This window comes from Palaemon carinicauda, chromosome 26, assembly GCF_036898095.1.
Source record: "Palaemon carinicauda isolate YSFRI2023 chromosome 26, ASM3689809v2, whole genome shotgun sequence".
In the NCBI taxonomy this organism is placed as follows: domain Eukaryota; kingdom Metazoa; phylum Arthropoda; class Malacostraca; order Decapoda; family Palaemonidae; genus Palaemon; species Palaemon carinicauda.
The window spans coordinates 104,147,181-104,174,591 of NC_090750.1; the positions used below are offsets into that span (position 1 = coordinate 104,147,181).

General features: G+C 40.0%; 1 protein-coding gene across 1 annotated transcript in view; it reads right to left on the reverse strand.

The window, feature by feature from the left end:
• Nucleotides 1-15,382: 15,382 nt before the first annotated feature.
• LOC137620359 (uncharacterized) overlaps nucleotides 15,383-27,411 on the reverse strand; it is a 37,103-nt gene continuing 25,074 nt past the window's right edge. Inside the window, exon 3 of the mRNA XM_068350588.1 lies at nucleotides 15,383-18,038. Coding sequence (XP_068206689.1) covers nucleotides 15,494-16,768 — 1,275 coding nt within the window. The 5' untranslated portion in view covers nucleotides 16,769-18,038 and the 3' untranslated portion in view covers nucleotides 15,383-15,493. The remainder of the gene's footprint in view (nucleotides 18,039-27,411) is intronic.

Sequence of the window (27,411 nt, forward strand, 5' to 3'; positions counted from 1 at the left end):
CTATGGGCAATTTTTATTTTGTTGGTCAAAGACAGAAGAAAGATATATGATAGAAAAAGAATTGTCAAGGGATTAAGAATCCCTATCACAAGAAGTCTACTCACTTAACCACAACAAAAGGTGCAGAAAATGAAGGAGATTCTAGAAAAGAAGAACTTTGTAAAAGAGCAGTTTTTGCCCTTGGATGACACATAAGCAGTCATTGGAATCAATGTCGTACAGTTCACATAACATTTTCTACAGTAATGAAAGCTGTTGTATACATGAACTCATTTGGTGAAGGAACATGTTGAGCAGACATTGAAGGTGGTAAAACAGTCATTAGTACAGAAGATATTTTCGTATTTCACAGGTCCATCATGGAAAAAAACTTTAATAGATTTAAGAATTTTGGCCTTAAACTCAGTAATGAAGCCTGTGAAGTCATTCAGCACCCACATTCAACTGTAGGGGAAACCCATTACAATATGAATTCATAAACATTGGACAAAATATGGAAGAAAGGAAGCATGAAGAGAGGTATGGTAGTGGGCTAAAACATGAGTTGAAACAGGCTAAGGTAACTTATGGTAATGAGGGAGAAGACAGGATCAGAATTACTTGAACCATAGAAGCAGAAAACTCTCAATTCTCTTGTGTAACCAGTAAAACAACTGAGGTCATAGATACAGCAGTAAAAATAGGCCATAATATGACTAAAAAGCTGTGAAGGGAAGCTTGACTCTGTGCCACTGTATTAGCAATGAATCGAAGAACTGCAGCAGCAGCTTAGGTCAGTGATCATAGCAGTAATCACAGAAATATTGTTGTGTTGGGCTGCATCACAAGCATAAGGCTCTGGTACTACAGCTATTGGTACAGAAGAGAATAAAAGTGCAGCTGTGACAGCAGGGGTGTAAAGGATGCTGCAGCCATAAACACTCAGAAATTACACGCCATAGACACCTGATTCGTACTATAAATCAACTCTCTTGGAATTCAGCTAACGTACAGGTTATGTTCAGGAGAGCAATGGAATGGAAGACGCTGCTCAACTATGCATCACTAACAAGAAAAGTAAGGTTTCTAAATGAAAAAAGATCAAAGTTTCAAGTCAATAGGGGGTACAGAATGAACCATCAGGATATACAACAGTACAGTATTAAAAGAAAGATGTTCTCTTTCATAAGTGGAGGAAAGGATCCCAGTACAGATAAGAAAATTAGATTAGAATCATGAGGCACAGGCATGCATTGGAATGCTCATCGTACCTGGGGTGGTAAGATTTCTGCTGCACAATAAGGGACCATTGGTCAACTATCGATGAATATCAAGTTGTGCAATGCTGTCCCTTACAGAAGGTGTGAATGTACGATGAGAGGGCCAAATATTTGACAACCACTACCCAAAAACAAGACAAAGACATATCAAAAGTTCATTTGTTGTAGCTTACAGCACAAATGCAGTAATAATCAAAACCCAAAATACATACTAGATGAAAAACAGGATAGTGTATGTGCTAACAATGCTAACAGGAAACAGAGATAACACTTAAAAGGCAGAAAGTCAAATATACTATACTTAGAATCATTGCAGCTAACACTCTCCACTAACTCTGCAGTTCACACAAGAAATGCTAATATTAACATACAAATTTACCTTTAAGACTACTGTCGTCAAAAAGAAAACTTCAAACTGTTCAGAAAAAATTTAAAAAGCCAAAGCACTATTTGTCCAGGAGATTGAGGGATAAAAGGATTAAGATGAATAGGCACAGAAGTAACAATAAATAAATCTAAAAATTTGGACTAAAATGTTGGGGAGAAATTACAGTTTAGTTATACCAACAGAAAAGCAAAAGAATGAGGTATGTGCTTCCTCCCTACCAATGGGCTTGAAGTAAAAACTGTGTACTATTCCTTTTCCATCTTAAAGACTTCAATAGTCATGCCTTGGCCAATTTGACACCACAAATTTAGGCTATTTATAACAGATTTGTTTGCCATGAGACGTTGGTACAAACGAGAAGTAACTAAAACTCTCAAGAGCTCAACTTGAAATATCAATTATGCAAGTCGGACAAATAACCCCCATCTCACTGCTGCGGGTTACTTGGAGCAAGACACCAAACAATGAATGAATACAAGTCCAAATTAAGTAAGGTGGTAATCAGGAGTTAAATTGGGCTGCTAAACAAAATTGGCATTATAATTAAGGGTTTGTTCACATACATAGAGAGCAAAAATTGAATATTAAAACACCAGATCTTTATTTTTAAAAAAAATTGTCATCAAAATACAAATAAACATGAAATGCTTTACAACAGATAATTTTTTATTCGGGTTCAAAAATAATTACTACATTACACTGTATTAAATACTGTACAATACATTTGATGGACCCTTATAGATTTCCTTGATTTCAATTATAGATATTCTAAATATTAATTATTTCAATACACAACTCAAGTTGCCTATATCTTGAAAACAGAGCTTGTTAACCTTATAATTAAAACAGAAAACAGCTACAATCAATCTTTGCCATTCCCCACATAACTAGATTTCTATAGAGTAAACAGCGTTAGCTGCCGGCACAAATCCTAGCCTGTTTGAATGGTAACACTAATATCTTCAGAATCTTAAGACATTTGCGGTTACAAATAACTTAGATTATCTTAACGAGTCTCACACAAGATTCACATTGCTATCATGTCGCCTAGATGGAGGGATATAGTACAGTAATAAAATGGAAATTGACAATATATAGTGAAATTACCCAACTAAAATATTTTCATCAGTTATCTTTCATAAAATTCTCCATCTTCAAGACTATGGTATAACAGGAATGTAACAACCAAGCTTCTATGTGTATAACAATTGAAGAGAATGCCAATCAAATCTAGATCTTTAAAATTACGACGACTTCTGGATACAGTGAACAATGTGTGCAAATTAATGGGACTAAGAATAAATGTAAGAAAAACTGAAGTGGTAGTGGCATCAAAGACCCCAGAACCCCCAATATGCAATATAATAATAAACACAAAGATTAAAGCAATTTAATTTATTTACCTGGGTAGTATGATGACTCAAGATTTTAGAGTAAAACAAGAAAGAGAGAATTCTGATAACCGAATGCCTTAAAAAGCTTGAAAAATCAACTGACAAATAATATAATTGGTGCGAAAACAAGAATTATAGCTTTAATGGTATGAGCTACCCTTATGCATAGATCAGAGCTGGACAATGACAAGAGAGAGAACAAGATAGTTGGGAAACAAGTTCTATGCAGCAGAGATGAAGTTTTACAGGAGGATGCTCAGAATATCTTGGAGGGACAGAATAACAAACAAGGTGGCAATGACAAGATGGAGTACAGACAGCAATGGTAATGGTAAAGAGACAGAAAACTGAAATTTAGTTGGGCACATTACAAGAAGAGAGAACATAGAGCAAGAAGATAGAATAGTATGCCCAAATGTATCCTCAAACAAGAGAACTCTAACCCAAGACAGTGGAAGACCATGATACAGAGGGTATGTCACCATCCCTAGAGAACTAGAAAAACAAACAAAATCAGCTTATTCACAAGAACCAGTATTGAAGCTGGTCATCACAAACAAGAGTAGGGTTACGATGAATCGTATAATCAACATAAGCAGAAAGTTACCCAAGAATAAAAACTTAACTCTGCGTTTCCAGTAGAACTGGGCCGAGGTTTACAAAGACTGTCAGCAGTGTTCACCGTAAGGAGATATAGTGTTGTGCCAAATGGGGCAGATTGGCTTTGGTCTTCCATTTTCAATCATACGGTCAAGATGCCTTCGTTTCAAGATATAAACAATGCGAGTCCTGTGCAAGACTTTTTGAAATAATTAAATGCAAGTACAGTTATGATAACTCCCATAAGGGTGTTCAGCCTCTACATCCCATGATCATAATGTTTCACAGGGAAAAATTAGCTACATCTTCGACACAGTATTTTTATAATTAATATTTAAAAAAGCCATTAAAAGATCCATCCATCCATATACCAAGGCACTTCCCCCAATTTTGGGGGGTAGCCGACATCAACAAGAAACAAAACAAAAAAGGGGACCTCTACTCTCTACGTTCCTCCAGCCTATCCAAGATTTAAGCAAAATGTAATACATTAAACAATCAGACATAACTCATCTTTCAGAAAAAAACATAATTATCTTCATAATGACAGTATACCAACATTGATTTCATTAATTTTCAATGGTAAATAATTCTGAAACTATATACTGTACTGACATCAGAAATATCATAGCAATTATTATTGATAATTAAAAAGAAGTATCTTAAGAGGAGATTGGGTAAAAAATGGAGGCTAATGGAACATACAGTGTGGCAAGACATGATGCGACATTTTAGTATACTGTACAAGAATATCATCTTATTTTCTTCATACAAACCTATCAATCATAAAATGCTTTACTTCTGTACAATGGAATTCAAATGCACCAGTATTTCCAAATTATTATTATTACTAGCCAAGCTACATCCCTAGTTGAAAAAGCACGACGGTATAAGCCGAAAGGCTCCAACTGGAAAAAATAGCCCAGTGAGGAAAGGAAATGAATAAACTATATAAGTAGTAATTAATATAAAATAGATCTGTCATATACAAACTATGAAAAAGGAAAAAGACGCACACTGCAAAAGCCCAGCCTCCCCAAAGAGGCCATTTAGCGGTTTCGTATACCTGTGACGCAAGAGGTCAATGCATGTAGGAAGGCGAGATGGACACTTCAAATGATCGTTAGAGGTAATCTGAAAAATTTCGTCTCGCTAGAAATAGGAATGAATGGCGAGCGATTGTGACGCAGTTCCGGTAGGCTCTGCTGCTTCCTCCGGTGCCTTAGATGACCGCGGAGGTAGCAGCAATAGGGGATTCAGCGCTATGAAGCTTCATCTGTGGTGGATAACGGGGGAGGGTGGGCTGTGGCACCCCTAGCAGTACCAGCCGAACTCAGTTGAGTCCCTTGTCAGGGTGGGAGGAACGTAGAGAGGAGAGGTCCCCTTTTCCGTTTAATTTGTTTGATGTCGGCTACCCCCCAAATTGGGGGAAATGCCTTGGTATATGTATGTATGTACAAAATACCCCACTCATACAAAGCCATAATTAAAAAATTGCCATAAGGGCGGAAGGAGGGAAGGTATATTAAAGCTAAAAGACACACTAGCTTCTAAATACTCCTAGATTATTACTTTTCAACCTCATTAATTGCGAGGGCAGATCATCTTGGTAACACAGTACAGTTTTTTAAACATGGCTAACTGAATGACTGAGAAGATGAAGTAGATGCAGCCTGGTCTTTTTCAAACTTCATAACATCATCCAATCCAATAATTGGCCCAAACAAAAATACATCATAGGATTTGGAAGAACAATCATGATGATAAAACTCGAGAAAAGGTTTTATGTCGGAGCTAAGTACCAGCTAAATGAATGGTAGAGAATTACGAACAATTTAATAAACCTCAATAAAAGTATCATCCTCCAATGCGCACACATTCAAAATCCTCATCCAAATTCTCCACCAGGAGAATACGGGAGTTGTGAGGATATAAAACCAAAAGGACTGTATGAACAGCATTCTAGAAGGGGAGCATAAGTAAGCATGGAAAAAAAGCCCTCTCAGAGATAAGGAGAAATTTCACAATAGGCTGCAGTAGAGCACAATGGTTCTAATTGGCAACCAACAAAAAACAGTTTAGAACAGATTGTGTTGAGGAAGGAGAAACAGCCTGAGCAGTATATCTAATAACATCAAAAGTGTGAAACATGAGTAACCCCAAAAATCAGTGGGGAAGATCAGACTTTTGATTTCTCATGAGACAAAGTTAAAAACTATGACCATCAGGAGGTTACAATTAAGAGATGTCCACTGGATGAAGGATAAATAAGGAAATGTTTTCCAATGAAACATTTCATAAGAATAAATCAGTCAGATATATAAGAAAATTTCTCCAATAAGATATTGCATAAGAATAAATCATAGACATTCAGATAAATAAGGAAATGTTTCCCAGTGAGACATTGCATAAGAATAAATCAGAGAGTCAAATTTCACAAATTTCAACAGGAATGATGTTGAATATGCAACTAGAGTTCAATGAATGAGCCATCCAAAAAGGAGACAAAAATGAAAAATGAAACGCAGGCAAGTACAATGTCAAAGTAAACGAGGGACCTTTGAAGAAAGTTTCTATAGACAACTCAACAGTGCAAAGACTGTGCAGCACAGAACACCTGGGACTTGAACAAATCCACTGGTCTGCAGACAGCAGAAAAAACACAAAAAGGAAGGATGTAACTGTAAAGGCACATGAGCAGCAAAAGCAGGGTCTAATCAGAGGCATGATGGGAAAACCACTAAAGGTACAATCTCTCTGGAGTAATACACTTACCATCAAGAGGATGAGAACTAAGAGGTGGCAAGTCATCCTCAAAATAGGCTACTACGTGGATGAAATATGCTGAGAAAACTTTATTCTTCCTACACAAGGAGAGGGTTGGAGGTGGTACTGTGGCAGCCAAAACCTTGTCAAAAAACAGCCATGACTTAACAAACAGGGCAGTCTGCTTTTGAAGAGCAAGAGGCAGCACCAAATGACGATTTGTCAGGATGTTTACAGACTTATCCGAGAGAATCAAAACCACTGACCCAAAGTACTTGCATAAAAGTCAATGTTGGCTGAGAGTATGCTGCTTCTTTCAAAAGGTTACTGAAGATGTAGGTAATTATCAAATGAGTACACCAGGAACCTAATCCAAACAAGAACAGGTGGTGGTAAGAACACACCACATGAAGGGATAATCCATAAAATAAATCTTAAAATGATCTAAATCTTACACCACTGAACATGAAGGATTTTAAAGTGGAAACACTAAGTACCTTGCAAAGTTCTAGTGGAAATCTTTAAAAGCAATATATCTCCAATCATACTACAGGAATGAAGTAGCCCCATGGCAGAACAGTACTGAATACAGTACTGTATTACAATGCAGGGCAAACAAACCTTTTATGACTACGGAACGCCACATAGAAAATGATAAGCTGTGGCCTCATACCACAGGAGTTGTAGAAGACACAACAGAAGGTGATGACCGACCTACCAAAATTATAGGAAAGATCTTAAGTTATAATTGTGGACACCACAGAGGCCACAAAGATGAGAGCCTAGATTGAGCAAGAGAATATTAGCAGTAACTAAATGGATGAGGAAGAAGTTAATAAAACTGATGTTGCACCTATAACAATGGGACAAGTCAGCGTATAGATAACCAGGTCAGGGACATAATACTAACTGGAAGTAACAACTACATGACAAAGAACATCTGGTACTTCATGAAATGAAGATACGAGTTACTCAGACAGCAGAAAATTCACTAATCTCGAAGAGGAAAGGTAGAAATGCAAGTAGAACTAGAATACTTCCCTGAAGTCTACCTGTATGTGGGCACAGAATTAAAATCTCTCTCCAAAGTATCTACCTGTATGAAGCCACAACTTGGAAGGAGACAATTCTTTCTCTAGCAAGGACAAACGAGGGGTGGAAAATATGAAGGAAACCTTACACTTTCTAACCAAAGGGTGTCACAGGAGCAGGTCATCATGGTAGCCAGAGCCATATCAGAAGACACCACAACATAAGCACTGCAGTAGTTGTCAAAATATGCAGCCATTAAAGATCACAAATAAAATTACCCAAATATCAAATACAGGAAAAAAGCCATCATCATATAGATATTAAATTGAAAATGAATGAAAGGTTAAGATAATTCTTGGATATAAATTACACAGAACATGACTTGGTAACCAGCAAGGTTCAAGAAAATTGAATACTTCAATTGCACTATGATCATTAACACAAGAGCTGATGTAGACAAGTGAGGCAAGAAACAGATGAATAATATTTCATAAGTATAGGTAAACATAATGACTTAAAAAAATTAATATAATTTAATAAAACCAACTGAGTAACCATTAACTACCGCAGAAAAAAATCAGAACTGTTAGAGAATTTTACGATAAAGAAGGCAACAGGACAACTTAAAACTATAGTTCTACAGGACACTTCCGAAGAATAAAAAATGTCTAGAATCTTTGCGTAAGTATTACCAAATGGAATGAGGAGGATGAAAAAAAAACAGATAAAGTTGAAAACAAAAATGCTTGATAACAAAACTACAGTAATAAAAAACGATCCAAAACCAATTGCACTACTATAAGTAAAGCATAAAATAGCCATGATAAAAGTAAATGAAGAAATTGAAAAAGAAAGACACAAGGACAAATGATGAAGATGAATGTCAAGCAAGATTCACAGGAGGCATAATAGAAAAAAAAACATCTTTATCTTACAATATTGAGTAGAAGAGTAATATAGGAACCAATCCAACATTCTAATAACTGTTTTACACTTTAGTAAAGTATTCTACATAGTGTGAAGAGAGAGGTAATATTGATGGAAGCTTTAAAAGAATACAATATCTGCACACAAAAAGTAATCTTATGATAAGAATATTGATTTAGGGGAAGGAATAGTGCAAGAGAAGGTTTCCAGTTGCAACAATGTAAAGGATAACATACAAGATAAAGAGAATTCTAAATAAATCTAATAGATAAATTATTTTTCACTGGCAATGTCTCAGTGACAAAAGATTCTATAGAGAATGTAAAACAAAACTTAGCTCCTAGTAAAAATGATAAAAGTGAGTTAGATAAAGAAGAGCAACATTATGATATATAAACTGAAGGATAAGCCATATCACATAGAAAGAATCAAAGTAGTGGAGAAAATAAATGATATAGATATACATTTATATAGCAAGAACAACATTTGAACACCGCTCCCAAAAATGATCTGGAAAAAACAGACTAGCAAACCTAACTTATGCATTTACAGAATAACGTTATGGCAAGAACAACATATTCGAACATTATCTCCAAAAAATGATCGGAAAAATACAGACTAGCAAACCTAACTTATGCATTTACAGAATAAGTTATGGCAAGAACAACATATTCGAACATCACCTCCAAAAAATGATCGGAAAAATACAGACTAGCAAACCTAACTTATGCATTTACAGAATAAAGTTATGGCAAGAACATCATATTCAAACACTACCTCCAAAAATGATTGGAAAAAACAGACTAGCATACCTAACTTGTGCATTTACAGAATAAAGTTATGGCAAGAACAACATATTCGACCAACACCTCCATAAAAAGATCCGGGGGGGGGGGGGCAAACTAGCACACCTAACTTGTGAATTTTATAGAATAAAGTTGTAACCTAGTGAACATAAGAGGATAAATATTTTAGAAAAATATTGTGATAAACAAAAACTAATAAACTATAATAGAAAAGCTACAAATGATAGAATACAGAGTATATAGTATGGGAAAATAGATACTACTCAAAGTACTATACAGCCTTCACTACAGTAAAGGACAAGACGGGCATCTTCTATGAAAACGTGATAGATTGGAAAGCGTCAGTGCATAAATGGTACCATGAATGGTTAAAAGATAACATTAAATGTACTTGAAAATAAGAAAATAGTGGAACAAACATATCTAAAAAAGTTGAACCTACATAAGTAATATATCGCCCCACGTCGCTTATATGTTCCAAGAGATCAAACCAAAGTTGAAATTTTGCCCTATAAAGCACCCTATACATTCTCTATACTTGTACTGAAAGTACTTTCGAACTGTTCCATTTTATAAAAACCAAATACCTACATTAATATGCTTCCAAGTGAAGTACAGTACAATTCTTATTCTTTATTGTGTGATGTAGAGACAAAAAAATTAGCGTACAACAGAGCTAAAAATCGGAACGAAAATTGAAGCATAAAATTGATACTTCTTATCTAACACAAACAAGAGTGGGTCACAAACTGTAGATTCCACCACATTGGGAAAGAAAGAAGATTTTAAAGAGCCTTAAGTAAATCCAAAAGAAATAAATGTGATGTAATCCCCAGCATAAACTAAACCCAAGAAAAGGAAAATACTCAGAGAGAGCTAGACAGAAAAGGAAGAGAAAGTGGACTACTATACTTAATCAGTGTCAAGTAACACCACAGGCATATAAAAGCAAAAGTATATTTTCATGATAAAATAAATTTTTTAACATACCCGCTGGTTATATAAGAATGGCTAAAGTCCCTGGACGCCCGGCAGAAATTCAAAACTCGCAGCAATCGCAGATATGCCAGGTGTATACTAGCGCCCTCGTGGTAGACAGGCCGAACTATCCCAACCAATTCAGACGTTCCATGCCCCCTTGGTCTCCAGAGGGGAGGAGGGTGGGATTATAACTTATATAACCAGTGGGTAAGTATGTTCAAAAATGTATTTTATTATGAAAATATCATTTTTAAACATAAAACTTACCCGCTGGTTATATGAGAATGGCTGATTGACACCCTTGGTGGTGGGTCAGAGACAGCAACGTAATTGGAAATTCACTCGAGTTAAATATAACAAACTTAAGAGGTTCGTACCTGATAAGGAAGCAGACTGCAATGGTTCTCTGCCTTATTCCGTCTGATATCCTTAGGAGATCCAGCGGTCCACCCAGGGGGCTGATGATCTCTAGGAGCTGTCAAATGGTGCCATAACCTATAACTTGACAGGACCTCGACTAATACCCTTGTTCCGGGCACCCTCAAGGAACAAAATGACCACCTGACCAAATCAAAAGATTGCCGAAGACTGACGACCAATTTCCACATACAATCATAAAAACTATACAAATTCCAAGAGGAAGAAAAGGGTACTAGGAATTAGGGGAGCGTAGTGGTAGATCCTTCACCTACTACTGCATTCGCCGCAACGAATGGACCCAAAGTGTAGCAGTCCTCATAAAGAGTCTGGACATGTTTCAAATAATGGGATGCGAATACAGATTTACTTCTCCAAAAAGTTGTATCCATTATGCTTTGCAGAAAACGGTTTTGTTTAAAAGCCACCGAAGTAGCTACGGTTCTAACTTTGTGCGTCTTAACCTTGAGCAGCTTAAGGTCCGCCTCACCACACTGGGTGTGAGCCTCTCTAATCAAGAGCCTAATAAAAAAGGGATTTTGACGAAGGAAAAATCTATTTCTGGGTCGATCTGTGACGGCCGGTGAAAAGGGTCCTTCTTTACACTTTTCTAATGTTCTTCGACATAGGCAGTGAAGGCTTCTTAACAGCACACCAAAGAGCCTCTGAGTTGCCTCTCAAATTCTTTGTTCTGTCCAAATAGAACCTTAGTGCTCTAACAGGGCAGAGCACCTTCTCCAATTCCTCGCCCACTACATCATAGAGATTAGCAATCTCAAAAGACTTAGGCCATGGATGGGAAGGACGTTCATTCTTGGCCAGAAAATCAAGCTGCAAGGAGCATATGGCTTTCCCTTCTCGGAAACCAATGTTCTTGCTCAAAGCGTGAATCTCACTGACCTTTTTAGCTGGCGCCAAGCTAACCAAGAAAAGTGTCTTCAAGGTCAAGTCTTTAAAGGAAGACGAGTGCAAAGGCTCGAATCTGTCACTCAAGAGGAATTTAAGTACAACATCCAAATTTCAGGCAGGCGATTCCTGTTGTCGCCCCTTAGAAGTTTCAAAAGACCTAAGATAATCTTGAAGGTCTTTATTGTTGGAGAGATCCAAACCTCTATGTCTGAAAACAGCTGCCAGCATACTTCTGTACCCCTTGATAGTCGAGGAGGAAAAGTTATGCTTAATTCTAAGATCTAAGAAGAAATCGGCAATCTGTGTTATAGAGGTACTGGATGAAGAAACCGAGTTAGCTCTACACCATTCTCTGAATACCTCCCACTTAGACTGATAAACCCTGATGGTAGAAGTCCTCCTTGCTCTTGCAATAGCCTTGGCTGCCTCCTTCAAAAATCTTCTAGATCTTGCGAGTTTTTCGATAGTCTGAAGGCAGTCAGACGTAGAGCTTGGAGGTTTAGATGGTTTCTTGCCAAGTGAGGTTGTCTGAGAAGATCTGCTCTTAATGATAGGCTTCTCGGAACGTCCACCATCCATTCCAGTACTTCTGTGAACCAACTTCTTGACGGCCAGAAAGGAGCTACTAGGGTCATCCTGGTTCCCTCGTGAGACAAACTTCTGTAACACCCTGTACAGGATCTTGAAAGGTGGGAACGCGTACACCTCCATGTGTAACCAATCCAACAGGAACGCGTCTATGTGAGTTGCCTCGAGATCCGGAACTGGCGAGCAGTATGTCTCCAGCCTTTTCGTCTTCGAGGTTGCAAAGAGGTATACGAGGGGATGACCCCATAACCGCCACAGACTCTTGCAAACATCTAGGTGCAACATCCACTCTGTGGGGAGAACTTGGTTCCTCCTGCTGAGTCTGTGCGCACTCATGTTCTCGACTCCCTGAATAAAACGTGTCAGTAAGGTAACTCCTTTCCTCCACCCATACGAGAAGAGGTCTTGCTATCTCATAAAGAGACCGAGTGAGTCCCGCCCTGCTTTGCTATGTAAGCCACAGCCGTGGTGCTGTCGGCATTAACCTGTACCACTTTGCCTGGGACTAGTTTCTCGAAGCCTTTGAGGGCTAAGTGCACTGCTAAAAGCTCCTTTTGATTGATAAGGAGGTTTTCTTGCTCCTTTGTCCACAGACCTGAGATCTCTTGCTTCCCTAAGGTCGCTCCCCACCCCGAGTTTGAGGCGTCGGAAAACGACATGAGGTCCGGGCTCTTTTACTCCAACGAGAGGCCCTCCTAGAGTCTGTGTACGTTGTTCCACCACTGAAGGTGTGTTCTGATGGGATTCGTAATGGGAATACTTTCCCTGTCGACTGTCCCCTTTCTTCCAATGACAATTGAGATGAAATTGAAGGGGGCGTAAGTGCAGCCTCCCCAGTGACACAAACTTTTCCAGTGACGAGAGGGTCCCCAGAAGACTCATCCAATCCCTCACCGAACTGACGTCCTTTTTTATAAAGGCACAAAGTTTTAGGAGAGCTGATTGAATCCTTGCAGGTGACTGAAAAGCCAGAAAAGTCTGACTCTGAATCTCCATCCCCAAATAAAGAATCTTCTGGGATCGAGTCAGCTGTGACTTCTTTGAACTCACTAGGAGTCCCAATTCCTTAGACAAATTTAATGTCAACTGAAGATCCTTCAAACAGCGATCGGCCGATAGGGCTCTCATGAGCCAATCGTCCAAGTACAGGGAGGCTCTGATGCCCCTCAAGTGCAGCATGCTCACCACATTCAGCATGATCTTCGTGAATACTAGAGGAGCTGTGCCGAGACTGAAACATAATGCCCGGAACTGGAAGACCACCTTCCCGTACACAAACCTCAGATAACGTCTACAACTCAGATGTATTGGGACATGAAAGTAAGCGTCCTGGAGGTCCAATGATACCATCCAGTCGCCCTTCCTTACTGCTGCCAGCACGGTTTTCCGAGTTTCCATGGTGAACTTCGAATTCTGGACGTAGCTGCTGAGGGCACTTACATCCAGAACTGGTCTCCATTCCCCCGAACTCTTGGGGACCAAGAACAAACGGTTGTAAAACCCCGGCGATTTTAAGTCCAGCACCCTCTCTATTGCTTTTTTCTCCAGCAAGAGAGACATCTGAAGTCGCATAGCTCGCCTCTTCGGTCCTTCCCTGTATTTGGGCGAGAGATCCATAGGATCTGTGGCTAACGGAGGTTTTGAGAAGAATGGGATTTTGTATCCTTCCTTTAAAACAAGACCGGACCAAGGATCCGCTCTTCTCCTCTCCCAGGCCTGCCAGAAGTAATTCAGCCTGGCCCCTACTGCTGTCTGAAGGAGAGGGCAGTCAGATTCTGCCTCGACTGGACTTGGCGCCTCTTTTTTTGGACTTCTTCCCATCGGGCCTGAATTTACCCCTTCCGGCAGGTTTACCACGAAAAGGCTGAGCAGATTGTGAAAATGAAGCAGCTTCCTTTGGTCTACGTGAAGGGAAAGAAGTAGGCAGCACCTTCCTAGCTGTCTTGGCAACCAGATCATGAGTAGCCTTCTGGGTCAGCGCAGCGGCAACTACCCTTACCAAATCTTGCGAGAATAGCGCAGAAGACAGTGGTGCAAAAAGTAACTCCGATCTCTGAAAGGGAGTGACCCCCAAGGAGAGGAAAGAACACATAGTCGCCCTCCTCTTCACAACTCCGGCTGTGAACAGGGCATCCAATTCGTTTGAACCGTCCCTAACTGCCTTGTCCATGCATGACATTAGTTGAATGAGGTTACTAGTGTCAGTGCCCTTCATTTCCGACACTTTTCTCCCCAAGGCTCCCAGAGACCAGTCCAGAAAGTTAAACACTTCGAAAGCCCTGAACATGCCTTTCAAGTGATGGTCAAACTCAGACATAGACCACCACACTTCAGTCTTCCTCATAGCTAGCCAATGAGAAGAGTCTACTAGGCTCGAGAAATCTACCTGGGCAGAGGCAGGAACTCCCAAGCCTAAGACCTCTCCTGTCTCATACCAAACACTAGACTTGGAGGCTAGTTTGGCAGGAGGAAAAGCGAAACACGTCTTGCCAAGAGGTTTCTTCGAATCCATCCACAATCCCATCATCTTTAACGCTTTCTTAGAGGAGCGAGAGAGTACCATCTTCATGAACATAGACACTCTTGCTGCTTTACCAAGGGTAAATTCAGAAGGCGGAGAACGCGGAGCTACAGGAGTAAAATGGTCTGGGAATAACTCTGTAAAGACCAGCATTAACTTTTGAGGTCCACCGAATGTTGAGGCGGTTTATCCTCTTCTCCCTCCGAGATATCGTCCAATGGTTCATCAGGGGAGAAAACCTCATCCGGCTCCTCTTCCGAAAATTCAGCCGTCGCAGCAGTGCCTTGTTCAGAGAGGCGACGTTCCTGTGCAGACGCGTCAGTGCTGAACTGGGCGCGCTTGCGCTGTTCAATATTCCCATCTGTCTGATGTTCACTAGCCTTGCGTTTGTTGTCACGTTCGGTTTGTGGAATAGCATCCAACTGACGCGAGGCGACAAGGGTCGACTGACCTGTGGCGTCATGGATTGGCGGACGCGTGGAGTCATGGGTTGACTGGCGTGTCGTCGTGGGCAGACTGACGTGCGGTGTCATGGGTTGACTGACGCGTAGCGTCTGGCTGACGTTCCGCAGTGTCATGGGTTGACTGACGCGTATCGTCTGGCTGACGTTCCGCAGTGTCATGGGTTGACTGACGCGTAACGTCTGACTGACGCTGACGCTGACGCTCCGTGGTGTCATGGGTTGACTGACGTATGCCGTCATGCTGACGCATAGCGTCTGGCCGACGCTGACGCAGATGCTCCGCAGTGTCATGGGTTGACTGTCACGTAACGTCTGCCTGACGCCGACGCTCCATATCGCGTCCGCTTCCGTCCTGCCGCTTAGCGGCCCGCTCCGCTGTTTGGCGAGAACGTCGTCGCGTTTGGAAGACTGACGTTTGGCGGTATGAGCGATCAATTTATGTTAAGAAGCAGATCCCTGACGAGACGCATCCACCTCAACCTGCCGTTGAACACTGCGGCTAGGAGATTGCCTGTGCGACAACGAGTCAGTACCGGAGACAACAGGCCGCCTGGGCGACAACGGGTCTAAAACGGAAGACTGACACCCAACCGCACTGCCAACAGCAGGTCGATAAGATTGCATAAGCGACGAGAGTTGCTGCTTCATGCCCAACAGCATAGACCATTTGGGATCACCCTTAGGCGACACGCGTGCCGCCTCTTCCAATGCGAATTCGCCTTCCTCATCGCTTCCAAATCGCTCCCCACTTTCGGGAGACAAACACCAGTCTGATGGAAGCGGCGGTGCATGAACTGTAACACCAGAACCAGGGATCAGCTCCGAATCTGACTGCACTAAACCTTTATCCATTTCAGAACCCACGTCAGAGCGTTTCGCAGGCGAACACTCGCCAAGGGACTGAAAACGCTCGGGTGTATCCCAATGGTTACAGCCTGGTTGTTGCGGAGGAGAATCGTGCCGCTGTTCCACTGCCTGCGCTTTTCTCTTAAGAGGTCTAGAGGCTTGACGCCAGACCTCGTCACGCGAGACGTCATCCGAAGATGGCGATAATGCACTAACCTCACCTTTCCTATGGTGAGGGTGAGCGACCTGTGATACGACAGCAGGAACGCTCGAGGGGACGTATGCGCGATTGATGACGCCTCTCGTTCCCTTTCGCCGTTCGACGTAACTTCTCCCATGGGTTCGGGAGCTTGAAAGAGGTCTTAGGCTAGGAGAACGACAGGATCGCGCAGACGCACCCTCCACAACACTGAACACATTAGCCGAACTTTTCGCACTTGATAGGTCGCCTGTGCGACAACTTTTAAGCAAATTAATCTCGGACATAATTTGGTTCTTGTCCGCCGCTAACGATTCAACTCGTACGCCGAGAGCTTGAATCGCGGACAACATATCCTTCATCGTAGGTTCCTTCGGTTCCTGATCTACCACTACGAGGGAAGGATTAGGATCAATGACATTGGATACAGGCAATTCTACAGAACGAGAAGAACTGCATCTAATTCTGTCTCTCTCTAGTCTCTGCGTATAGCGCTCATAAGCTAACCACTCACTTTCGGTCAAAGAAAAACATTCTTCGCACCAATCCCCAAAAGTACAAGTTTTACCCCTACATTTTACACAAATCGTATTAGGATCAATAGAAGCTTTAGGAAGACGAGTATGACATCCTTTAATACACTTCCTATATACAGGGGAGGGGTTGGCCATTTTGAAGAGTTACGAGAGAGATCAAAACTAAAACAAGGGTCAAAACTAACTAAATAAACCCAAAACAACAAAGATTTCTAGATAATATGAAAGAGAAATCACTAAAGCGAAAGCCCAAAACCAAAAGACAGTGTACATCACCAAATAAACCGTCCAAATCAAAGTAAGTTGCGAGTGAATTCCAATCGTTCCAGCCAGCAATGGCGGTAGAGGTGGTCTGAATTGGTTTGAATAGTTCGGCCTGTCTACCGCGAGGGTGCTAGTATACACCTGGCATATCTGTGATTGCCGCGAGTTTTGAATTTCTGCCGGGCATCCCGTGACTTTAACCATTCTTATATAACCACCGGGTAAGTTCTATGTTTAAAAATTATATGAATACAATGACAAGGATGAAAACGCATATCGAATGGAGCAATTCACAAATAAAGGAAAAGGTAACAGATGTTACGTTGATGTCACAAAGTCGCAAGGAAATGTGACACCGAGAGAAACTTTGGTGAATGATGGAGATACATAGTTGCGCTAATTTCATTCTTGAGCTGGACAGAATGGTGCGGCTAAGTTCCATTACATGGAAGTTGGGTATACCATAATTAATGGTTTTGTAGGGACAAACCGAGGCGATTAAGCCCTTTACATCTACACGGTATACACACCAATTTTCTACTTTTTACTTTGTATAATTGAAACAAATTACTTGAAACTTCTGCACAGAAAATTCTAGATGTGTGTTTTAAAAGTTTGTTCCAATTAGGCGTAAATATTATAATCGTTGATTTATCAAAAACTTTGACAGAGCTGGCACGAAACACTTGGGATGGTATAAAATGGATTATTTACAATGAAATTGATGAAAAAAATAATAAAAAACTGATGAATATAAAAACCCATACTGTACATGAAATAATCACATATTATACATGTATGTCTTAAAAAATTTTATGACTCTTAAAAGATGAAAACCACTCTTTTGTTTTGTGTCTGAACTCGCAATCCTCGTCTTGTTTTTTTGTGACAACTTGCAATCCTCGTCTTGTTTTCTTGCTTTGTTTTATGTGACACTTTGCAACCCTCGTCTTTTCATTTTGTTTTCTGTGACAACTTGCAACCCTCTTGGCTAGGTTCCTGCGACAACTTGCAACCCTCTTGGCTAGTTTTCTGTGACAACTTGCAAACCTCTTTTGTCTTGCATTCAAGGATGAAACAAAGGTCCTGAATTATTCTTATTTTTCTTAGGTTCCAATCCATTTGTTGCATCTCCATTAACCTGAAAGGAAGTGGTGAATCAGTACCGGTACAATTTTGTTAACTTTAAACAACTGTGTGTAAACTGATTACTAGGAACCTTAAATGTAAATTTTACATGAATATTACAAGATATTTATTTACCTTAATGTAATGCTTAATAAATTATCTAAACTGTCATTACTACTACTATTACAGTATTACCCTTTCTTAACTACTATACCTATTATCAATAACCATTATTACTACTGTATTATCATTATGTACCGTTATTACTGAGAAAACATGATTGAACTAGAATACGCTTAGCTTGGATAGATTTATACTTTTAGTCAATTAATATGAAAATAATTCTGCTATATAAACTAAAGAGTTTGTGGTCCACATGAAAAGACTAAGTGTATAATTCTAAAATGAGAAATCTCTGTAAAAACATATCTAATGGAACCAGCCTTTTTCATTGTCTAGTACACCACCACCAGAACTCTCTGCCTCTTCCTTTCCAGTATTTCCTATCTGTGCTGTTAAATCTTTCTCTGGCTTAATTTTTCAGTTGTACTTTAAAAGGCTTTGGCACTAGATGTGTTAGGAACCATTTATAAAAACATCTTTCCCATGATGTTGAGCGGCATTGATTCAAGAATCCACCTTTCATTACCTTACTGAGTAAGGAATTTTTCCCTCCTGCCGTAAAACACACTTTAACAGGTGGATTACACCAAGGGGGAGACTTGAGGTATCCTACCTCTGCTATCTGTGCTTGTTAAACCAATTTATCAGGCTTCATTTTTCAGTTGTACTTTCAAAGGCTTTAGCACTAGATCTGTTAGGAACTCAATCTAAAGGAGCCTTGACATGCATACTATTAGGATTGCTCTTCATAGTGCCAGACCAAGCTAAAACCTCAAATTCCTCTCTGCATGTGGAAAGGGGAGACATGGCAGAATCCACATACAGACTATCAATCAGTGCAAGCGCAGAGCCTTACGTTGTAGACAACAAGTTTTCCCAGCAGTCTTAGTAGCTGACCCATAAATTCATCACAGTCTAACTTGCTCAGATACAGAGATGTATACATTCTAAGCAAAATTATCAGCACCCCAATCAAAAATGCAATAACTTTCAGGATGTTCAGTTACTTAAATCTTGATAGGTCATTTATATGGGGACCAACGGTAATTTTTTTGTCACCAATTACCTCAAGAAATTTGACATTATCCTCATATGGCAGAATACATAATTTATGAATAGGGGCGGGATCTCTTCTCTTTTAAGAGCAAGTTCCAAAGGCATAAAACTTCCTTACTTTCCCTAGAGAAGCATACAGGTCTTTCCTTCAGGAGCTCTATTCATCAGTTTTAGAGGTTCCGGCCACTGAACTTGCTTACGCCGAAGCTCTTTTTTTACACATGAGAACAGCCAGGTGACCTCAACCCCTCTTTGCCACCTATGAGCATTGACTCCTGCGATAGGGACTTTATCTTTGGAGTTTTCCACTTACTCTTCTGGAGCACAGCAAGTAGATTCTTGGGCTATAGCCTAGTTGAGTATTAAATGCATCAGAGACCATATAATTTCATAAACCAGTTTAAAGTACAGTATTTCATCAGTTCCAATACCAGAACAGTTCCTGAGATACAACACCAAGGTCTGAAAATCATCCAATATTAGTAATAATAGACAAACACTTTATAAAATGTTAATTTGTAGGCAGCTTCAAATATACATAAACTAAAATTTTAGAAGGATATCTAAATGCCAAACATCTGAGAGTATTGCTAAGACTGTGCCTCAGCTTTTGTATTACATTATTTAAATACTGTACACTGTCTCATAGGACTAAAAATAGTCAAGAAGTTTGGGCAAAGTTGTAGCAACCTTATTCCTGTCACCATGATGGTGCTCACTGTAATATGGAATGTATCAGAAAGGTTGGAGAAACTACATACTTTATTGTATAAATTTCAGGACAAGACCTGTTAGATGGATATTTACACACCAAGCAAATTACTCATGATTAACAAATTTAGCAAGGAAGCATGTGTTACTCTTTGTACCATATCAAAATATTTGCTAAATTGTCAAATTGTTTCACTTCTAATTTGTCAAATTGTTTCATACCATCAAATACCATTCGAGCAGTGGGTTCTCAAACCACCAAAGATGGATGTGGCAGTGAAAATATCACATCATCTTTAGTGGTTGGTTCTTCCATCCACAACTCCCTTGCATTTCCAGACTAATAGTTGAAATTTCACCCAACTTTTATTGAAAAGAGGAAGTATATGCTTGCTTTTTGCCATTCTATTAAGCATGACTTCTATAAAAATAATATACAGTAGGTAAACAAGTGCCATATGTGGCTGAGATCGTGATAGGGGTAGATGGAAATAGTTTGGGCATACTCTTCACACTCAAAGAGATTAGTTCACCAGACTTTCAACTGGGCTCCACAAAGCACTATAAGAGTTGGAAGACCCAGGCCTACATGGCTGAGGACTATGAAACGAAGTAGGAGATGATGAACGGCGAAGTACTGATTTAAAAACTCAAGATAGATATGACTGGCGAAATCTAACCGAGGCCCTTTGTGTCACTAGGCGTAGGAGGAGATGATGAAGTACACAATCGTGCCAATCGTAAGTCCCCTTCAACGTTCAGCCTGTTTCTGTAGTTGGTTTTGACAGCGACGGCTAGGGGAAATGCAGCTTCATAAAGATATGTGAATCCAAACTAGTTAGAATGGAATACTTTGTTAGGGCCATTGTGTATTAACCAACTTTTATATAATAAAAAGTAAATAACTTTTTTTACAGACTCGCTTTCCCCCTTAAAACTACTCGTGTCCACGTATGGGACACACCCAAGGTTAAAAACTGCATTAGTGGTTTGTGGGGTCATGTATTCTAGCAGACAAAATTGAATACAATTGGATACCTAGCTCTCATTTCCACCAATTTACAAATAAGTTGTCATTCCCAAAACATTGCAGACCCTTGTCCTGCCATCACAAGTGATAAAGGGATTTTGACGAAGGAAAAATCTATTTCTGGGAAGAGGCCTGTGACGCCCGGTGAGAAAGGTCCTTCCTTATACCTTTCCTAATATAAATCTTCCAAATATACTAGAGAAAGATAAAAGCATGGAATGCAGAGGTTACAACCCTCGCGCGGACACCTTGTAGGTGTCGTGTATTAAACAAAGGCGTGCGAAAAAACCACTATTCACAGGTTGTCTTCCATTTAGATAATCCCTTCGATCAATGGGAGGGGGCCGCCCCAGAAATGTCATTTACCCTGCAAGGACCAGCATCCAAGATATGGATTATTATTCTTATGTAGGGTCAATAAATTTTTATCACATTGTAGAACTCATGGTATTAGTTTAAATCCAGAAAAAATTCTTATTGCTAGCCCCACCCAGTCCTTTTGTGGATACAAACTATCTGAAGATGGCATTACTGCTAACAAGGAGGGGGTTTGAGCTATATCTGAGTTTGAAAAGCCAGCAAATCTAACAGATTTAAGGTAATTTATTGGCCTTACTAACCAGTTTAAAATGTTCACCGATCTCACGGCTGTAGAAGATCCAATTTGACCACTGATGAGCCACAAGCTATCCTTCATGTAGACAGCAGATAATGATGCTGTCTTTGCCGTAGTTAAAACGGCGCTCTCTCAGCCATGTGCGCTAGCTCATTTTAACCCAACCTGTCCTACCAAACTACAAATGGACATCTCTTGCTTAATGCAATTTAGGATACTGCCATTCTACAAGAGCATGGGGAAGACTGATAATGTTTGTTCCAGTGTGGTTCACGATTCTTGGCTGCCGCAGAAACTACAGTACATGGGCTCTGATTGTGTTGGAATGTTTAGCTTCAGTCCGGGCTATGGCTAAATGTCGCCATTACTTCATTGGATTAACCCATTTCACATTGGTGACTGACCACAGATGCCTGGTACCCATCTTAAATACATTTAGTGTACATGTACACTGGATGCAGTAGAAAATACACATCAACGTTTTGTAGGGGACGAATGTTAAGCACCCGATCTTCCAAGAAACTGAGGTTGTGTTTCCTCAATATATTTTAATGCTTATTTCTTATCAAATGAACACTTGTACAGATATTATCATGTATTGTTCATAGAGAGAAAGAAATTATCTTTCCGTCAGGTATACTCACAAAGTACACTATGTAATGTGTCTAAGTTATTTAAGCAACAATTAATAAAGTAAAGAGGGCTGAGTAATTAATTCTTTTTCTGCTGTCTTAACTATTACAATATTTCATTTGAAATGTACGTCATCATGTTCCTCATGTTTTCTTCTTTTCATTGATACATGTATGTATAATGTTTGTACATTTATAGATTAGGAATAAGTGTTTGAAGAGTACTGAGAAAACACATTCTTTTTTCTCAAAGAGGCATTGGAGACAGAGGTGGTGTTGTAGTACCTAACCGCTCTCAAGAGCCATACACAAGACTGTCAGAGAGAACCAATAAATACACTTTGAATTTTACCCGTGTCTACTTCGCTCCCCTCCTGGGTCAGGTCTTTACAGTCTGAGAGAGAAAGCTTCATCCTATATCTTTACTGCAGTGTGGTATAAAGGCAAGGAACATTGCATCCCCAATGCCCTTTCGTATTCCCATGAGCTGCCCAAAGATATGATAAATAGTGAATCCCATCTTTTAATCAGAAGTGTAGTAGCCAATACCCTGGATACAATTTCAGACGTGAAAACATCAACTACGCAAGATCTTATCTTGGATGAAATTCACACTGCACTACATGATGACGACACACAATTATTCCCTATAATGTTACCCATGGATTTCATAGTCACTGCTAAGATCAAGGGAGGATTTATATACCTATGACATCCTCGTCCTGTATGGTACCCTGGTGGTGGTTTTTTCAGCTATGCAACGCAACATTTTAATACGCCTTCATGACAGTCATGGTGGCATGGAGACAACAAACTGTTGGGCTAAACAAACTGTATATTAGCCAGATATAGCAAATACTGTACTTGCTTTCCAGCCATGTCAGATACTGCAACCAAGCCAACAGCAGGAACCACTTTTATTGCAATGAGTCCCTCTTTCGTCCTTTTGAATCAGTGCCTGATGATTTCTTCTGCGTTGCTGGTAGATCTTTCCTGGTGTATGTACACAGGCTGTCTGGACGGCCATTAGTAGTCAAATTTGGTTCTAATACAACAGCAGCAGTAATTAGACTTCAGTCACATCTTCCAAAACTTAGGTGTTCCAGTAAGGCCGACGACAGATGGTGGACTTCAGTTTACCAGCTCTGAATTCAAGAACTATCTAAGTTGCTGGGGTACTGTATTCAACATGTGATGTCCACACCCCTTTACAAAGTAACAGCCATGCCGAGGCAGCTGTGAAAAATGACAAGGATTTTATCCTAAAAGTAGCACCTTCAGGGTTCATCGGCAAAGTCTTGTTCGAGACATGGAATACTAACTATGCTGGCCATTCTCCACCACATATTACATGGACAAGCCCTCCAATCATGTGTCCCCACCCGTACATCCTCATTCAAGCAGGAGTGGCAGGAAAAAGCCAAGGGGTATGATCACGACGTAGCTTCATGTTCTGAAGCAACATGCACATACTTTAGCACAACCATAGCGCGATGATTGATTGATTGATTGAAATTTTTCTGGCATCCTGACATCTAAGGTCATTGATGCCGATAGCATTTATTATATATGAAAAATAAAAGAATTCAATTAAAACCATAAAAGTTAAGAAGTCATTATAATAATTAAATAGTTTTCAAAAGACCTGCTTCTGAAATAAATCTAAAAATTCCACTCGCATAGTAGGACACATCATGTCCCAGAATCTTGGCAAGGATGAACCTGCCATCCTCACCTCTTGCCTCAAACAGATATCCATTTCTTAGGTTAGTAAAATTAGAGCATTCGGTCAACAAATGCCTCGCTGTTAAAGGTACTAAACAGTCCTCGCAATACGGTTGGTGTTGGCCCTTCAGCAGAAACTCGTGTGTCAACCGTGTGTGACCAATACGGAGACGACAAAGAATCGTCTTCCATTTTCGGGGTATTATGTTATACCTCCAAGGTGATATGATATTTGTTACTTCCCTCATTTTATTGCCATCTAGACTATCCCAGTGCTGTTGCCATTTATTACAAACCAATTTCTTGATGTAAGGTAGGAAATCATTACAGGGAATGGGATACCTCCTTGGTAGCAACTCGGATGCCGCATTCTTCGCCAGTAAATCTGCCTCCTCATTCCCACACACACCTACATGTATTGGAACCCAACAAAATCGAACTGTTATACCTCACCGTCCAATAACAAAAAGCCATTCTAAAATCTTTAAAACTAGAGGGTTGCTAGAATTAAAAACTTCTAAAGCTTGAAGGACACTCATTGCATCACTAAAAATTGTAAAATTACCCTCCTTTTCCAACGCTATTTTCTCAATAGCGGTTAGTATGCCATACAGTTTGGCAGTATATATGGAAGCTGTTACAGGAAGTGCGCCTCTACAATTAAAATCATTACTATGTACTCCAAATCCAACACCAGCATCAGATTTGGAGCCATCAGTATATATAAAAGTCAATCCCCTATGTTCAGCAACATGTTCCATAAAAAGAGACCTGGATTCTAAGTCAATCATATTCTTTTCAACTCCAATAAAGTAATTACAAAAAAATACACCAGGTAATTTCCATGGAGGCGATGATGATACCTTGAATGGAAGCACCTTAATTCTGATTATATCCAGATTGTTTAATAATTGTTTCACCCGAAACCCAAAAGGTTGAGGAGATTTTGGGTGCAACTCAAAGTATGTTGAGTACCTTACAAGGCTTGCAGTCTGAAAGGCTGAAGAATTAGGAAGTCTTTGCAATCTAAACCAATACCGAATAATAGACCACATTCGGTAAAGGTCTAGAGGAAACTCCCCAACATCAACAAGGAGACTTGTGATAGGTGAGGTTCTAAAGGCTCCAGTGGACAATCTAATACTAGCATGATGTATAGAATCTAATATTTTTAACCGGCTTGGGGTGGCTGAGGAGTATATTTCGCATCCATAACTGATTTTTTAAAAAATCGAGGCTTTGTATAATTTTAAAATAGTATTGCGGTCTGGCCCCCACGATGTATGGGACAATACTTTTAAAAGATTCATAGCTTCAACACATTTAGCTTTTAATGCTTTTAAGTAAGAAACCCATGTAAGCCTACAATCGAATATCAACCCTAAAAATTTAGCTTCAACTTGCACATGGGATCCATTGACCTTTGATGTATATATCCGGGTCTGGATGTACTCCCCGGATACGACAGAAATGGACAATTGTAGTTTTACTTGTCGAAAACTTAAATCCATTCATATCGGCCCAATGGATAATTTTTTCATTAGAGGGTTGTATTTTTCTCTCATCCATTTCCATTCTAGCTCCAGCAAATGATATGCAGAGATCATCCACAAATAATGTTGCGAGAAAAGCCCGGGGAATGACTGACGATATCCCATTAATTGCCAGTGCAAAAAGGGTTACACTCAGCACTCTCCCCTGAGGAACTCCTCCTTCCTGGCATTTACTCTGTGATAGAGCTTCCCCAACTCTCACTTGGAAAACTCTATGTGAAAGAAATGACAAAATCATATCCCTTTTCCAGATCAAAAAAGACTGTCACATGGTGCTGTTAGGAAGCAAACGCTTCACAAATGGAGGCCTCAAGTCGTATCAGCACATCAGTCGTTGAGTGCATTTTTCAGAGTCCACATTGAATGGGTGATAAAATACCCTTCTTTTCAAGGTACCACATCAGTCTTACATTGACCATCTTCTCCATGATTTTGCACAAACAAGTTGTTAATGCAATTGGCCTATAATTTGCTGCTAAAAACTTGTCCTTACCAGGTTTTAAAAAGGCTAAAATAATGGCTAGTTCCCAAACACTTGGATAACTATGATCATGCCATATTCTATTAAAAATGCTTAAAATAAATAACTTTGTATTAAAAGGTACATGTTTAATCATTGCATATGGAATTCCATCGGGTCCAGGGGCTGTATCGTTACAAGTAGCAAGAGCAGAATCAAATTCTCTTTCAGTAAAAGGAGAATTGTATGACTCTTGCTTTCTTGTTGCGAAGTTTAAAACTTTCTTTTCTTCAATGCTCCTATACTGGTGACCAGGAGCTGCTTCACACTTGCATGATACATTTGAAAAATGGTCAGCCAGGGCATTGCTAACTTCGGTTGCTCCAGTCATATACTGGCCATTTACCTTTAACACTGGTGGTGGGTTTGGAGTGAATTTGCCTGCTATATTTTTGACTTAACTCCACACAGATGAAGTTGGTGTTCTACTGTTAATGGAGGAAACAAATGACATCCAAGACTGGCGCCTAGCTTCTTTCATGGCACGACGGAACTGTGCTCTACATTTCTTGTATATGACTAAATTCTCCTCAGTATGGCGCATGCGCAATCGAGTTAAAGACTTTCTTGTGGCTCTTTGCAGGGCAGTTAGTTCTGATGACCACCAGGGGACTGGTCGTCGTCTGAATATCCCAATTGTTTAGGGAATGGAATTCACTCCTGCTGTGTGAAGAGTTCATTAAGTAAGTCTATGGCATCATCAACACTTTCAAACTGTTCTGCATTTCCTTCAATTTCACTTAACTCCCGAAATCTATTCCAGTCCGCCTTATCAAGATTCCATCGAGGCGATCTCTGTAAAGGTGGACCATTGTTGGTGTTTATAATGATTGGTGCAAGATCACTAGTATGCCAATCATCTAATGTTCTCCAATTAGAATCGAGAAGACAGTTAGAGCTTGCAACTGATAGGTCAATGCAGGACAAGGTACCTGTCTGAACATGAAAATGTGTGGGCTCTCCTGTATTAAGGAACCCGACATCTTCATTCTCCAAAGCTGATGATATAATATCACCCCTTGCGTTTGCCAAAACATCACCCCATAAAGGATGTCTACTATTAAGATCTCCTAGTAAGAGAAAAGGTTGTGGGAGTTGTTTAATCACCTCTACTATATTATCATATAAGATGTTATAATTTGGTGGCAAGTAAAGAGAACAGATTGTGTATTTTCTCCCTATATCAATCTTTACAACCACTGCCTGCAGAGGGGTACAGATAGACAAGGATATTTGGGGAACATCTCGACGAACGTATATAAGACTTCCCCCGTGGCTCCCTGATCGTTGATCATATGGTGTCCTATAGCTAACGTACTCTCGAGGACAAGGAGTATTAGCATCGAGCTTGCTTTCTTGTAGTCATACTGTTATAGGGGAGTGCTCACGTATGAAGAGCTAAGTTGTTCATATTTCGCCC